This window comes from Vulpes vulpes, chromosome 10 (genome assembly GCF_048418805.1).
Source record: "Vulpes vulpes isolate BD-2025 chromosome 10, VulVul3, whole genome shotgun sequence".
Taxonomy (NCBI): Eukaryota; Metazoa; Chordata; class Mammalia; order Carnivora; family Canidae; genus Vulpes; species Vulpes vulpes.
The window spans coordinates 101,764,457-101,776,546 of NC_132789.1; the positions used below are offsets into that span (position 1 = coordinate 101,764,457).

The window sequence follows — 12,090 nt, forward strand, 5'->3', positions numbered from 1 at the left end:
CCAGGCCAGCGGCTGGGGTCCCGCTGTGCCCAGGAGCGCCGCGGGCAGTGCGCTGGCCTGGGTGGCCCCTGCCCGCTGCTCCACTCGGGGAGCCCCGCTGCACCCGCCTGCCCCGCCGTCCCCCCGCCCCAGGTCTGGGTGCTGCTCAGAGCCCAGGGTCACCGCCCCTGCCCCCCGCCCCCGGCACACCTGGGCTCCCGGGGGCTCACTTACTCCTGTGCACCTTGAGGATGGTATAGGCCATGGCCGTGAGCACCCTCTCCCCATCCAACACGTAGGCATCCCACAGCTTCAGGGTGAGCGAGAAGGGGGTCTAGGGGGACGGCGGGGTGGGAGGAGCGGCCTGAGCAGGGCCCCTGGGGGGCTCGGCTGGGGCTAGGCTAGGCCTGCCATCTGGCCCCCGGCTGCCTGCGACGAGGCCCCGCAGCGCCCCGCCCCCCACCCCCCGCCTCCCCGTGCGTGCCCTCCTCCCAGGGAGATCAGGGACTCCCGGCCGCTCCGGGTTCCGACCCCGGCCAGCACCTCCCGCACCCCTGGGGGCACAGACTCTGCCCGCACTTGACGACAGACACCACGCCTCGAGAGGACCCCAGGCTGGCCGCCCGATGGGCCGAGGGCCCGTCCACACCCCGGGCTGACCCGGCCTCCCCCGGGGGAGCTGAGGCAGAGACGGGCCGCCCCCCGGGACCTCGTCCAGGGACCCTCTGGGCTTCTCCAGGACGGGCTGGGCTGCGAGCCTCAGCCTCAGCCTCAGGACCCCGGGGTCGGGCCTGGCTCGTCTGGAGGGTGGGGCTGAGCTGGGCCCTCCCCGGGGGCAGGGGGCAGGTCCGGGAGCGGGGGTCCCGGGGGGGGGGCCTCACCCGGCCGAGGAAGCACTGGAGAAACCATTTGGGGCTGTAGATGCCGGTGGACATCTGCTCCTCGTCCTGGCGGGAGGGCAGGGGGTGCTCAGGCCCCACGCCGCGGCCCCTGGAGCCGGGTGGACGCGCTCCCCCCCACGGCCCAGCCCAGCCCCGAGGGCGCCCCCGGGCCCCAGGGGGAGGAACCTGACCCCAACTCTGGGCAGCTCGGAGGGAGGGCCGTGCCCCCCACCCCCTGCCCCGGGCTCCGGGGACGGAGCCTCAGGAGCTCCCACTCGCCCCCACTCGCCATGTGCTTCCTCAGGTCCGGGAGAGCTCTTTGGAGGACCCGCTCGTGATGTCTCTGGAACCTGAGGAGCTTCGGGAAGCCCGGGACGAAGAAGCCTGAGAAGGCCCCAGGCCCCCACGGTCAGGGCCTCCTCCTGCACCAGGCGGGGTGGGGGGTGTCGGGGCAGGGGCCTCCCCGCCACGCCCTGACCCCCGTGTGCCCACCGCCCTCGGAGCCCTGGCTGGATCCGCTCTTCCCAGAGGGCAGGGCCTGCCTCCCAGGCCGGGGGCGCGGGGCCCGGGGACCCTCGTCCTCACAGAGACCCCGCGGGGCGTGGGCTGGGGGCTGAGGACCGGGCCCGGCTGACCCAGCACCCTCTCTCCTGCGGGGGCCGCCGCGGGGACAGGCGGGTCCCCAGCCCCGAGGGGCAGCGGGTGCAGGCCACGGGGAGGGTGATGGGCGTGCACGGCCCTCTGCTGTGGGTGGGGCTTGGGAGTGAGGCTGGGGGCCCCCGGGAGGGGGAGACGCTGCCCCCTGGGCCCCGTGTGGCCGTGGGCTGGCAGGGGGGCCTGGGGGACAAGCCGGCAGCCCGGCGGGAGGCTGGGGGAGCAACGGGAGTGCGTGCCTGGCCTGCAGACGGTGGGGCGGGTGGCCGTGGCTCCGGGACCCCGAGGCCACCGGGGAGGCGGGGCCCTTGCCCGTGGGGGGGCGAGCTGGGGGGTCCCCGCCTGCCCCCCGGTGCAGCAGCCTGCAGGGAGGCCCTCCTGAGCTCCCCGGCGGGCCCCTACCGTGCATGGAGTGCCGGTCGCCCACCATCAGCTGGGCCAGCGCCCAGAAGGCGTCCTCCTCGGGCAGGAACATGAGGAGGACGGCCGCGATCTCGCTCATGCCCTGGCAGTAGCCCACCTCCTGCAAGAGCCAGAGCCCCACGGAGGGCGTGCGCCCCGAGGCCCCCTCTGAGCCCTCCCCGCGGGCGTCAGGCTCCCCCGGCTCCCTCCCAGCCCGGGCTCCCGGAGGGGGCTCCCAGAGGGCGGGGGAGCAGGTGAGGGCCACCCGGACCAGCTGGGGCGCGAGCACCCCGGGCCCCGCTACCGAGCCCTGCGGCCGCCGTGCCAGGACCCCCGTCCTCAGGCCAGCAGGAGGGGCCTCCGTGAGCTGTGCCAGGCTGTAGGGGACCCGCCAGGTCTGGAGACCCCCCAGAGGGCAGGTCGGCGGGGGGGGGGTGGGGGGGCCTGACTGTGGCCCCTGGCAGGTCCCACGAGGGGAGCTGGGCCAGGACACCCCGCGGGGCCGGGGAGCGTGTGAGCTGGGGTCCTCGGGGACCCTTCTGGAATGCGCCGTGGAAGGGGGCGGCCTCCTGGGCGCCTCGGCCTCGTTCCCTTCGGGGGAGTGGGAGCCTTCCCCGCCCGGGCTCTCGTCGGTAGTGCCGTCTGTCAGGGTCCAGACCCGAGCTCTAGGACGGCCGCGGTGCACGCGGGGGCCCCGGGCAGCCCCGGCCCTCGGGCACGCAGGCCCTGCCTCCCCTGGGAGGTCTGCACCCCGCCCCCTGCCCGTCCCGGAGGAGAGAGACCCTCCCCGGCATCTCGGGGGCCGTGGAGCCGGGGCCATAACTGTGAGTCCCGCTGGTCACCACCACTCAGGACAAGGCCGCCCGCGGGGCAGGAGGCGGGGGCAGGGACACTCACCGTGTCGTACAGCGAGTAGGCTGCCAGTACGCAGAACAGGGCTCGCTGCCTAGGAGGGGGGACAGCGGGGGGCTCTGCTCAGTCAGCCCCCGCCCAGCGAGGCCGCCGAGGTGCCGACACCGGCCCCGCAGGCCCCGCGGCCCGCAGGGCCCCTCCGCGGGGGCCGATCTCCGGGGTCAGGTCTGCGCACGGGGACAGGCGGCGACCTCACACGTGCAGCGTGCCGGGGGTTCAGTGCACCCTGGGGTGTCCGCCGCCTCCGAGCGGCTCCCGCCGTGGGGTGTGCAGCTCCGGGCTCCCCCAGCGCCGCCAGCGCCCCGGGCCTCCAGCCCTGGAGCGGCCCCCCCCCCCCCCCGCACGCCCCCATGGGAGCCAGCGCTCCCCCTGCCCCGGTCCCCGCAGCCCCTGACGCCTCTCCTCCGCTGCCCTGGCCTGGCCCGGCCCCGTGTCCCGGGAACACCACCAGCCCCACGTGACCCCTGCCCCGAGCCCACGCAGCCGGGGCATCCGTGGCCCTGAGCGCACCCCCAGGTCTTCCCAGGTGTCCCTGGGCTGGACTCTGTGGGGGGCACCCCGGGCCCGCCCATCCCAGAGCATCTCAGGGCTCCAGGTCTGAGCCGCCGTGAGGAGAGCAGGGAACGTCGTGCAGGTGTGACCCCGATACAGGCTGCGAACCCCTGGGGTCACTATCTGAGCACGGGGGGGTACGGGGTGCGGCCCCCTCAGCGCTGCCAGGAGCCGCCCGATGCCCCCCCGCACGGCGGCCTGAGTCTGCACCCCGGCTCCGCGGCCCCCGGGCCCGGGCTGCTGGAGGCCGGCTCCCCCCGGGCCGGGGGTCACAGGTCAGCCTGACCCGGCCGCGCTCTGAGGGCCGCGGGGGCCCCGGGGGGCAGCAGGTTCCCTGCAGGGAGGACCACCGAGTTCTCGTGGGGAGACGGTCCGAGCGGCCCGCCCGGGAAGCCCAGCCACCCATGCCTGGCGTCTCCCCAGCCCCGCCCCTGGCGCCCCTGCAGGTCACCCCTGGGGTCCCGGGCTCCCACACACCCCGCCCGCTGCACACACAGGTAGCTGCACCCTATGCTCCACCCACCTGCAAGCCCCTGTCGGGGGGCTCCCTGCCTTCCCCACCTCCCCGCGGCCCCTGGGGACTCTGCGGGACACCCGGGCTTCTGACGGGAGCAGGCCGTCCAGAGAACCCCAAGGTGGCCGGGGAGGCTGAGCATGTCCCACAGGGGGCAGCTGCACCGCGTCCTCGTGGGGGTGGGGTGGGGTGGGGGTGGGGGCGGGACCGATAGTGTAGGGGTGGGGGTCTGGGGTTGTGGGGGATGGTGTGGGGGGTGATGCAGGGGGATGGCGTGGGGGCGGTGGGTGAGGGGATGGGGTGGGGGGCTGCGGACACAGGGCACCCCCTTCTCTAAGGTGCACACGGAGACGTCTACAGATAAAGGCGACCCCAGTCTGGGGTTTGCTGTGACCCCTGCCCCTGCCCCTGGGGCCCCGTGTGCTCCGCGCAGGGCCTGCCTGGACCGGGGCGGCGTCTGAGGGGGGGGGGGGGGGCGTCATGCCGTGTGTGCTCACCAAGTGCAAATTGTCTAAAACAAAATGCCCAGAATTCAGAAGTACATAAAGCACCGGAGGGTGGGTGTCACCCTGACCTGTCCGACCCTCGTCGGGTCCACGTGTCCCGGTCCAGCCGCGGCCATGCACCCTGGCCCCAGGTCCCCTTCGTGCCCCCCACGCCCCCACCCCGGCCCCCTGCTCTTCACGGGGCCGCCCCTCACCCCCTTGGGGTTCAGCTCAGACGGTGACCCCTGGAGGCCCCGTCCTGCGGCCTCCCCATCCCCGAGACCCTGGGGTTGGGGGCACGGGGGTCATCCCCAGCACCCTACCACGTGGCAGTGTGTTGTTTGCTGCCGTCGCTCCCCCCGGCCTCGGAGACCCCGTGTCCCCAGCACAGAAGCCCCCGGGCCTCTCCCAGGCCGGGCCCCCGACCCCCGAACCCCGCTGGCCCAGCAGCCTCACCCGACCCCGTAGCGGTCCCAGAACATGGTGTGACTGCGGAACGTGCGGTTGACGTCCAGGTCGATCTGCACGATGTCCCGGGAGGAGACCAGGGCCGCCTCCTTCATTGCCTGCGGGGAGACCCCGGGAGGAGGAGCCGGCGTCAGGGACACAGACCCCGACCTGTCAGCAGCTGCCGTCCTGGGCAGGGAGCCCCGGGGCCACCACGGGAGTGTGTCCTGCAGGAACCTCCACCCTTCCCCTGGGAGGCCGGGGACGGCGGTAGTGCCCACCGTGCCCGCGGGGCCTGCGTGAGGGCCTGTGCCCAGCTGTCGTGGGCGGGGAGGGGACTGAGGGTCAGCCCTGGACAGGGAGGGGACGTGGAGGATCAGCCCGGGTGGGGAGGGGACACGGGAGTTCAGCCCCGGGTGGGGAGGGGTCACGGAGGGTCAGCCCTGGGCAGGGAGGGGACCGAGGGTCCACGGGGAGTAGACGGGTCGGGTCCCACCTGGTATTTCCCGGCATTGCTGGCCTTAACCTGGTCGACGTTCAGCAATCGCAGCCACACCTGTCCCCGCACCTGGGGCGGGACCCCCTTGTAGACCCTGCGTCGCAGCTGCGGGGAGGAAGGCAGTGCTGGTGAGAGGGGCCCAGGGCGGCCCCTTGGAGCCCAGGGAACACGAGGCATCTAGAAGGTTCCGGCGTCGGCTCCAGGGTGTCTGCAGAGAGGCTGGGTCTCCCTGGATCTGGGCCCCCCCCCCCCCCCCCGTCCCCCGCGAGGAGCAGGGACCCTGGCCCCGACCTGACGCTCCCCCACCGCCGTCCCGGGGCCTGGGGAGGGAGGCCCGGGCTCCCAGCAGACTCTCCCCAGGCAGGGGGCTCCCCCGAGGACGGGGCAGGAGGACACTGAGGGCGGCCCCCCAGCCCCGTCAGGACGGAGAGCCCTCGGGGGCACCCAGCGCCCCACCTTCTCGCTGGGGAGGTAGTGGTCCCATCGCTTGAGCATTTTTATCCATTTGTCCGCGCGCCGGGTCTCCTGGCGGAGTTTCTGGGAGAGGACAGGCGGGGGCCGCAGGTGAGGCTCCCGCCGCGGGAGGTGGGCGCTCGGGCCGCGTCCAGTGCCCCGCGGGACCCGGAGGAGCCAGGAAGGCACAGGGCCCCCCGCGGACCGCGGCTCCGGGTCTCGGGTGTGTTCCCGGCGGCCCGTGCAGCGCTGGGACGGGGGACTGGGGAGACGCCCGGGGATGTCCTGGGGGACGCGGTGCAGACAGCTGGCCCCAGCTCCCCCCCACGTCCTGCCCGGGGCCCAGGACGGGCTCTCACCTTGGCCTCGCGGGGGCTGGGGTCGGGCAGCTCCCTGTCCCTGGAAGGCAGGAGACGCAGAGCCCTGAGGCCCCGGCCCCACAGCAACCCCCTCCCCCTGCACCCAGGGGCAGCGCTCAGCAGTGCAGGTGTCAGTGGCAGGACGCCCGGCGCAGGGCCGGGGCTGCCCCGATTGGCCTGTGGCAGTCCTGCCAGTTCAGAGCATTTCTTACGGAGCCACCTAGACAGGGCCGTGTGTGCACATCTCACCGTCCTCACCCTGCTTGTGCCGTGAGATGACCAAGTGTCTACGCGGTGACCCGGCGCTCGGCTCCCACGGACCTCCTGTCCACGTGTCGGGAGGGGGCTGCGGTGACCGGAGCCACGGCGGTGGGCTGGGCTGGGCAGCCTGTGTGGGAAGGGTGTTGGTGTGTTCAGGCCCCACGAGCAGGGCGTAGGTGTCCTCGCACACGGCGCACGCTCAGCGGGCTGCCCCAGGGACCCCGGCCCTGCCTTGGGGCCCTCGTGCCGCACACGGTGGCGTGGAATTCCTGCTCACGCTGGAGACAAGGCGAGTGCGTGTGTCAGAACCTGAGCTGTTGGTTCACGCCTCTGAGCAACTCCTTTGACTTTTTCCCTAGATCTTTAGCGATTAAGGAGTTTTTTTCGAAGCCCAAGTACAACTACATTTTGAAGCCAGAAGACTGTCTGTCTGAACCGTGCACCATCCTGCAGCTGGACACGAGAACCGTGCAGATCGCTGACCTGGAGGTGAGAGCCCCAGAGGCTAAGTGGGCGGCGCACGTGCCAGACTCTGTGCGAATACACAGATTGAGGAACGTTGCCTTTGATTTTCCCTGAGTCTTGTCTTTTTTATGCTCTGATTTTGTATTTTTACATTATTTTTTCACGGACCTCTTTAACATCATCAGTCATTTTTATATTTATGTGTAATATTTTCAGCATCTTGAGATTCTAATACATTATATCTAGTTTCTTCAAGGATTTCAAGTTAAAATTTTTTTTTCTAAGTTGTGCTGCCGTGGATGACAAAATTCTTAATTCTTACTCTTACATTCCCCCTGTTGCCACGAGGTGGCGCGTGTGCATTCAGGAGCGTCTCATTTTCAGGGGGTGCTCTGAGGTGCAGAGCTTGGGAGCGGGTCCCTGGAACCCCCTGGAGCTCAGCCGGGAGCTAAGCTGTTGGCTCTGCACTTAGTTTCGCAGTATAGAGGGCCCGGTTCTTTATGCCAAGAATTGAGAAGAAATAGGATTCCACTCAAATATGGGGCCAGGAAACGAGGCAAGTGAGGCCCACGTTGCTTGAAACCTTTTCTGATTATCTGCCGCATGTGAATTTGTGCTGCCAGCTTTAGTGGTTCTTTCCCGAGGAGCAGGTTTGCTGTGTTTGGCTACACTAGCAAGTTGCATCCACAGTTACTGGACTAGACGTGGGCCCGGCAGTGCAGCGGCATTGAGCAGGGCTGGCGGGGGACAGCTGCTAGTTCCTGCCCGGAGCCCTCCCGCCTGCTGTCACGCGCTCACGGGAGCCGCGTCCCTTCCTCATCGTTGCCTGAACAGACCAGGAACGTCGGGCTGCAGTTTGAGATCAGGAAGGCCGGCGCGCTGCATGGATTCACCGCCTGGTTCAGTGTCCGGTTCCAGAGCCCGGAGGAGGACGAGCCGCAGCTGGTGCTGAGCACAGGCCCGTTTCACCCGTGAGTGTGCAGCACCCGCAGGGGCTCCGCTGCCCGGGAGGAGCAGGTGCAGGTCCCCTGCCGCGAGGCCGTCGCGGAGGCAGCGGCGTGTGCGGGCGGTGGGCGGGGGACCCAGACCGTGCCCCACCCGCCCCTGCCCTGGGCTGCCCTGCCTGCCCTCTGACCCCTGCATGAACGGGCAGAGCGCACTTTGCCTGCCCCAGTTGCCCTGGACGCTGCTTCAGCTTCCCATGGTCTAATACAAGCACAACCCATGGAATTTTAGCGGCTTTTAACTCCCCAAGACTTTCTTGGGGAAGGTCAGTGTTTCTTGAGACAAATTTTTTTTAAAGATTTTATTTGAGGGAGAGAGTGGGCGAGAGAGCACAGGAGCAGAGGCGGGGGCGGGGAAGGGGGAGGCAGGCGCCCCGCTGAGCAGGGAGCCCGATGCGGGACTCGATCCCAGGCCCCGGGGTCATCCCTGAGCCAAGGCAGACGCTCCCTGGACCGAGCCCCCAGCCGCCCCTGAGACACTTCTGTGCAGTAGCATCTTGACGCTGCTCGCTGCTCGGGCGGGCCGGGCCCTGCGCTGGACCCAGCGCTGCCTTCCTGGGGCCTCCGCGCGCCTGCGCTGCTTTCTCACCCTCCTCACGGGCAGTGGGTGCTGTTATTGGTAGAACAGGAAACGGGGGCAGGAAGGTGAGTCTGAGGGCAGGGGCCCAGCCAGGGCCACCCTTCCCGTGTCCAGGAGGCCCCGGTGGAGAGCGGGCTGGGCCGCCGTTCCCACACCTGGTGCAGGATGGCAGAGGGGACGCGACGGTTCTCCTCTGGTCTCCTACCTGCTTTGTGCTAATTTTATGTCAAAGTCTTAATGTTGGTCATTAAGAAACTTCTACGCCTGAAGCTCTTGGGTGCGATCCTGAGTCGTCATCAGGAGGTGCTGCGTGTGAGTCACACTCAAGCGGTTTATTATGACTGATTTGCTTGGTCTGTTTCCAGGTGGGAGAGAAGGTCTTTCCCATCTGGAGACGACGGTCGAAGTTGTGGGAAGCAGGTGCTGCAGGAACGAGCCCGGGCGGAGACGCGCTTGGATGTGAGCCCACGTTCCTGTGGCCCGAGAGCTCCCCTGCCCGCCGGCGGGACACCCGTGTGTGCGCGCTCCCTTCCTCGGGCCTCCACAGGCGCCGCGTGGGGCTCGGCGGGGACCCCTCACCCCTGTCACTGCCCATGTCTGTGCTCTAGAAGTAGGCTGTGTCCCCAGGTGTCCACAGTCTGGCTCGTGGCCGAGTCGGTGGCACCGTGTCCCTAAGCTAGGTCTAGATCTCAACTCGCAGGGCGCACGCGCATCACCTTGTACTCCTGTGAAAGTGGCTGTTCACGCATCATGTGTCATGGTGTCCTTGCTGCCCGGGCCCCTCCCTGTCGTGTGAAGGCGGGCGCCCCAAAGCCGTGCAGGGCCTGGAGGTGGCGATGCATGTGACGGGACTCTGCATGGATAGTACAGTCGTAGAGATGTCTTCCACGTAAATTATGTGTTGGCGCAGAGCACATACTCAATAAATAGCTTTAAAGAAATGAGTGTTGGCGTGTTTCTGTGCGCGTGTGCTGTGTCGGCAAGCGTGGGGTCCTACCGCGTGTGCTGCTTTGTAGCCTTTCTCCCCTGGTGTGAAGGAACGTCCCTGCCTGTAGGTCCAGGTCTACGTCTTTTGGTGTGTATTGCTTTGACTTTTAGTTGACTTTACATTGCAGTATGAACGGTATGTCCCCACAGCGTGAGTGACGGGCGTGCAGGTGCGCATCTCCTGGAACAAGCACTCGACCGAGACGGTCAGCCGCAAGCAGCCGCCCCAAGTGCCCGGCACGCAGTGCCTCCGAGGGTGGTGCCCCCGGTGACGCGCAGCTTCCTGGGGCCGGTGGGGCACACGGGCCGCTTCTGGAGCCCGAAGCTTGTGCCGCCCACACTCCTAGGCTGAGGCTCCCGGCGGGGGGCCCTTAGAAGCAGGTGTTTGGGAGGTGCTTAGGCCTCAAGGGGGCCCCCAGGACAGACTCGTGCCCTTCTGGGGGAAAGCCCCACAGAAGGCGGCTGCCCGGGGACCGGGCCGGGTCTCCAGGTCCCAGGGGGGACGTCCGGCCCCCCGGGCATTGAAGCCGCCGGGCCGGTGCCATCCGGGCCCTGTCCTTTGCTGTGGGTGTCGCTCAGCTCATGGGCACCTGTGAGCCCCGACCCGTGTTGCCGTGGGTTCCCGCCGCGTCCTGCCCCGCCGGTGGTCAGCGGGTGGCCAGCGGGTGGCCTCCCGGCCCGGCCCTGGCAGGTGCGGCGGGTGGTGCGTGTGGGCCCGCGTGTTCCCCTTGGGTGCACAGCTGCCGTGGGGCTCCCGGGAGCCAGGGCCCTCAGCGTCGGCGTCCTTGGCGGGGCCCGGCTCGAAGCCCTTCATAGGCTTGTTCTGCGAACACCTGCTCCGTGGCTTAGTCTTCTCTCTATTTTGATAAACAGAAGTTCCTAAGTTTTATTTTGTCCGATTCGACATTATTTTCCTTAAGGATACACTTGCTGCATCCGGTGGAAGGAATCTGCTCTCCGTTTCTGGCTCCGTCGGTCGCCCTGGCGCACAGCTCAGCGCCCCCGGCCTCGGTTTCTCCCAGGCCATCGGGGCGGGCTCGGGATTCGCGTCCCCGGGGGTGGCTGCTCCGGGGGTGGAGTTGCAGCTTCTGTCCTCTCCTGCTGCGCACCCCCTTGCTTTCTCCTCTAGAGCTGCTGCGGCGGCAACAGCATGTTTTGATTTATTTGCAGTATCTCCCGGGTCCAAGTATTTTCTAATTCCCATTATGAGTTCTCCTGCTGTCCCAGGGCTATTTAGAAATTGTGGCTTAATTTCCAAAGGTGGAATTTTCTAGGTATTTTTTCTTATTAATCTCTAGCTGAATGTCCCTGTGCTCAGAGGACGACCTGAGTGATCTCACTCCCCTGAGGTCACAAGGACTTGAATGTGCGTCATGCTGTCGGATGACGCGGAGGCCACCATGTCGCTGGAATCGGCTCAGGCAGTCGTGCTCAGCCCCATGCTTTGGCTGCTTGCGCCTCCTCGTCCCCTCAGGCAGCCGCCACGGGAGGGAGCAGGCCTCCGAGGACACTGCTGCACCTCGGCGACCTCATTTGACCCACATCCTTCAGGCCCCGATCTGCAATGCAGTCACACTGCGGGGCCCTGCTGTGACCCCTGACTCCCCGTGCTGGGATGGAACCCCCACTGCGGAGCGGGCCTCTGGGGATGTCAGGGGCTCCTGAATGATGGGGGGGTGAGGCTGCAGGGCATGTCGGGGGCACCTGAATGATGGGGGGGGGTGGCAGGGGATGTCGGGGACCCCTGAATGATGGAGGGCCACAGGGGATGTCAGGGGCACCTGTGGGGGCGCCTGGCACTCCTGTGGCACAGCCCCACCCCGCGCTGCTCAGAGGGCCACGAGCTTGCCAGCCCCCATCCCGGCACCCCTTGGAGCCCTGGCAGCTGGCCTGTGCTTGGGGTGGGGTAGCTTTAGGGGTATCTGCTCACCGGGGCTGCCCCCGCTATGGGGGAGTGCGGGAGCAGCCCCCTGAGCAGCCCCAGGCCGACCCCCTGGCCCGATCCCGTGCCCTCTGCACCCTGGAGCTGACCCTGTGGTGGACCTGGAGGCTCAGGCAAGGTCATCGTTGCAACAGGAAGACCTCGACTGACCTGCATCTGCCTGGTTTTTTACAAAACGTTTTGTGCCCATGTGCGGCAGCGCCCAGAGCCTGGACCAGGTGGGGGCGACTCGTGGGCGTGCAGCGCGGCCTGCTGCCCCTGCTGCGGCATCGGGGCCCTTGAGGATAGGTTCCAGCCTCCGGCCTCCGGCCTCCAGCCTTCGGCCACCGCAGCCCGGCCAGCCTGGGTTCTGAGCGGTTCCCAGCCTTCCGCCCTGAGGCTAACACAGGGTCTGGCATGTGGCAGGCACTGCGGGAGCAGGAGACCCAGGGGAATGAGGCCGGTGCGTCCCGGGGAGCCTGCGGGGGGCTGGGGAAGGGGTGTGGCGCCTGGGCCAGGCCTGCTGCCCCGCAGCCTCCCGGCCCTGTCCCCGCTGCTGCGCCCCGAGAGGCCTGCAGGCGCCCCTGCCCCGGGCACACACCGGGCCGCCGTCCCAGCAGCGGGGAGGGCGGCGAGCAGACGGAGGGAGCCAAGGCTCAGCCCGGATGCGCCGGGCGCCTGGGTGCTGGGCTGCCCTGGTCCGTCTGCTCGCCACCCCTGGCCCCTGGGGAGCCG

At 68.7% G+C, this 12,090-nt stretch overlaps 1 protein-coding gene and 1 long non-coding RNA gene across 2 annotated transcripts; one reads left to right on the plus strand and one right to left on the minus strand.

Moving 5' to 3' along the window:
* Positions 1-205: 205 nt before the first annotated feature.
* LOC140594114 (USP6 N-terminal-like protein) lies at positions 206-2,109 on the minus strand. The gene is made up of 4 exons (XM_072722495.1): positions 1,917-2,109; positions 1,150-1,244; positions 861-926; positions 206-313 (listed from the first exon to the last, which is right to left on the minus strand). The coding sequence occupies exons 1-4, from the start codon at positions 2,014-2,016 to the stop codon at positions 206-208; spliced, it is 369 nt and encodes a 122-aa protein (XP_072578596.1). The 5' UTR covers positions 2,017-2,109.
* Positions 2,110-7,162: 5,053 nt separating this feature from the next.
* On the plus strand, positions 7,163-9,388 carry LOC140594262 (uncharacterized). Its single transcript, XR_011995010.1, has 2 exons — positions 7,163-7,834; positions 8,813-9,388. It is a non-coding gene; the product is annotated as an uncharacterized lncRNA (long non-coding RNA).
* Positions 9,389-12,090: the final 2,702 nt, after the last annotated feature.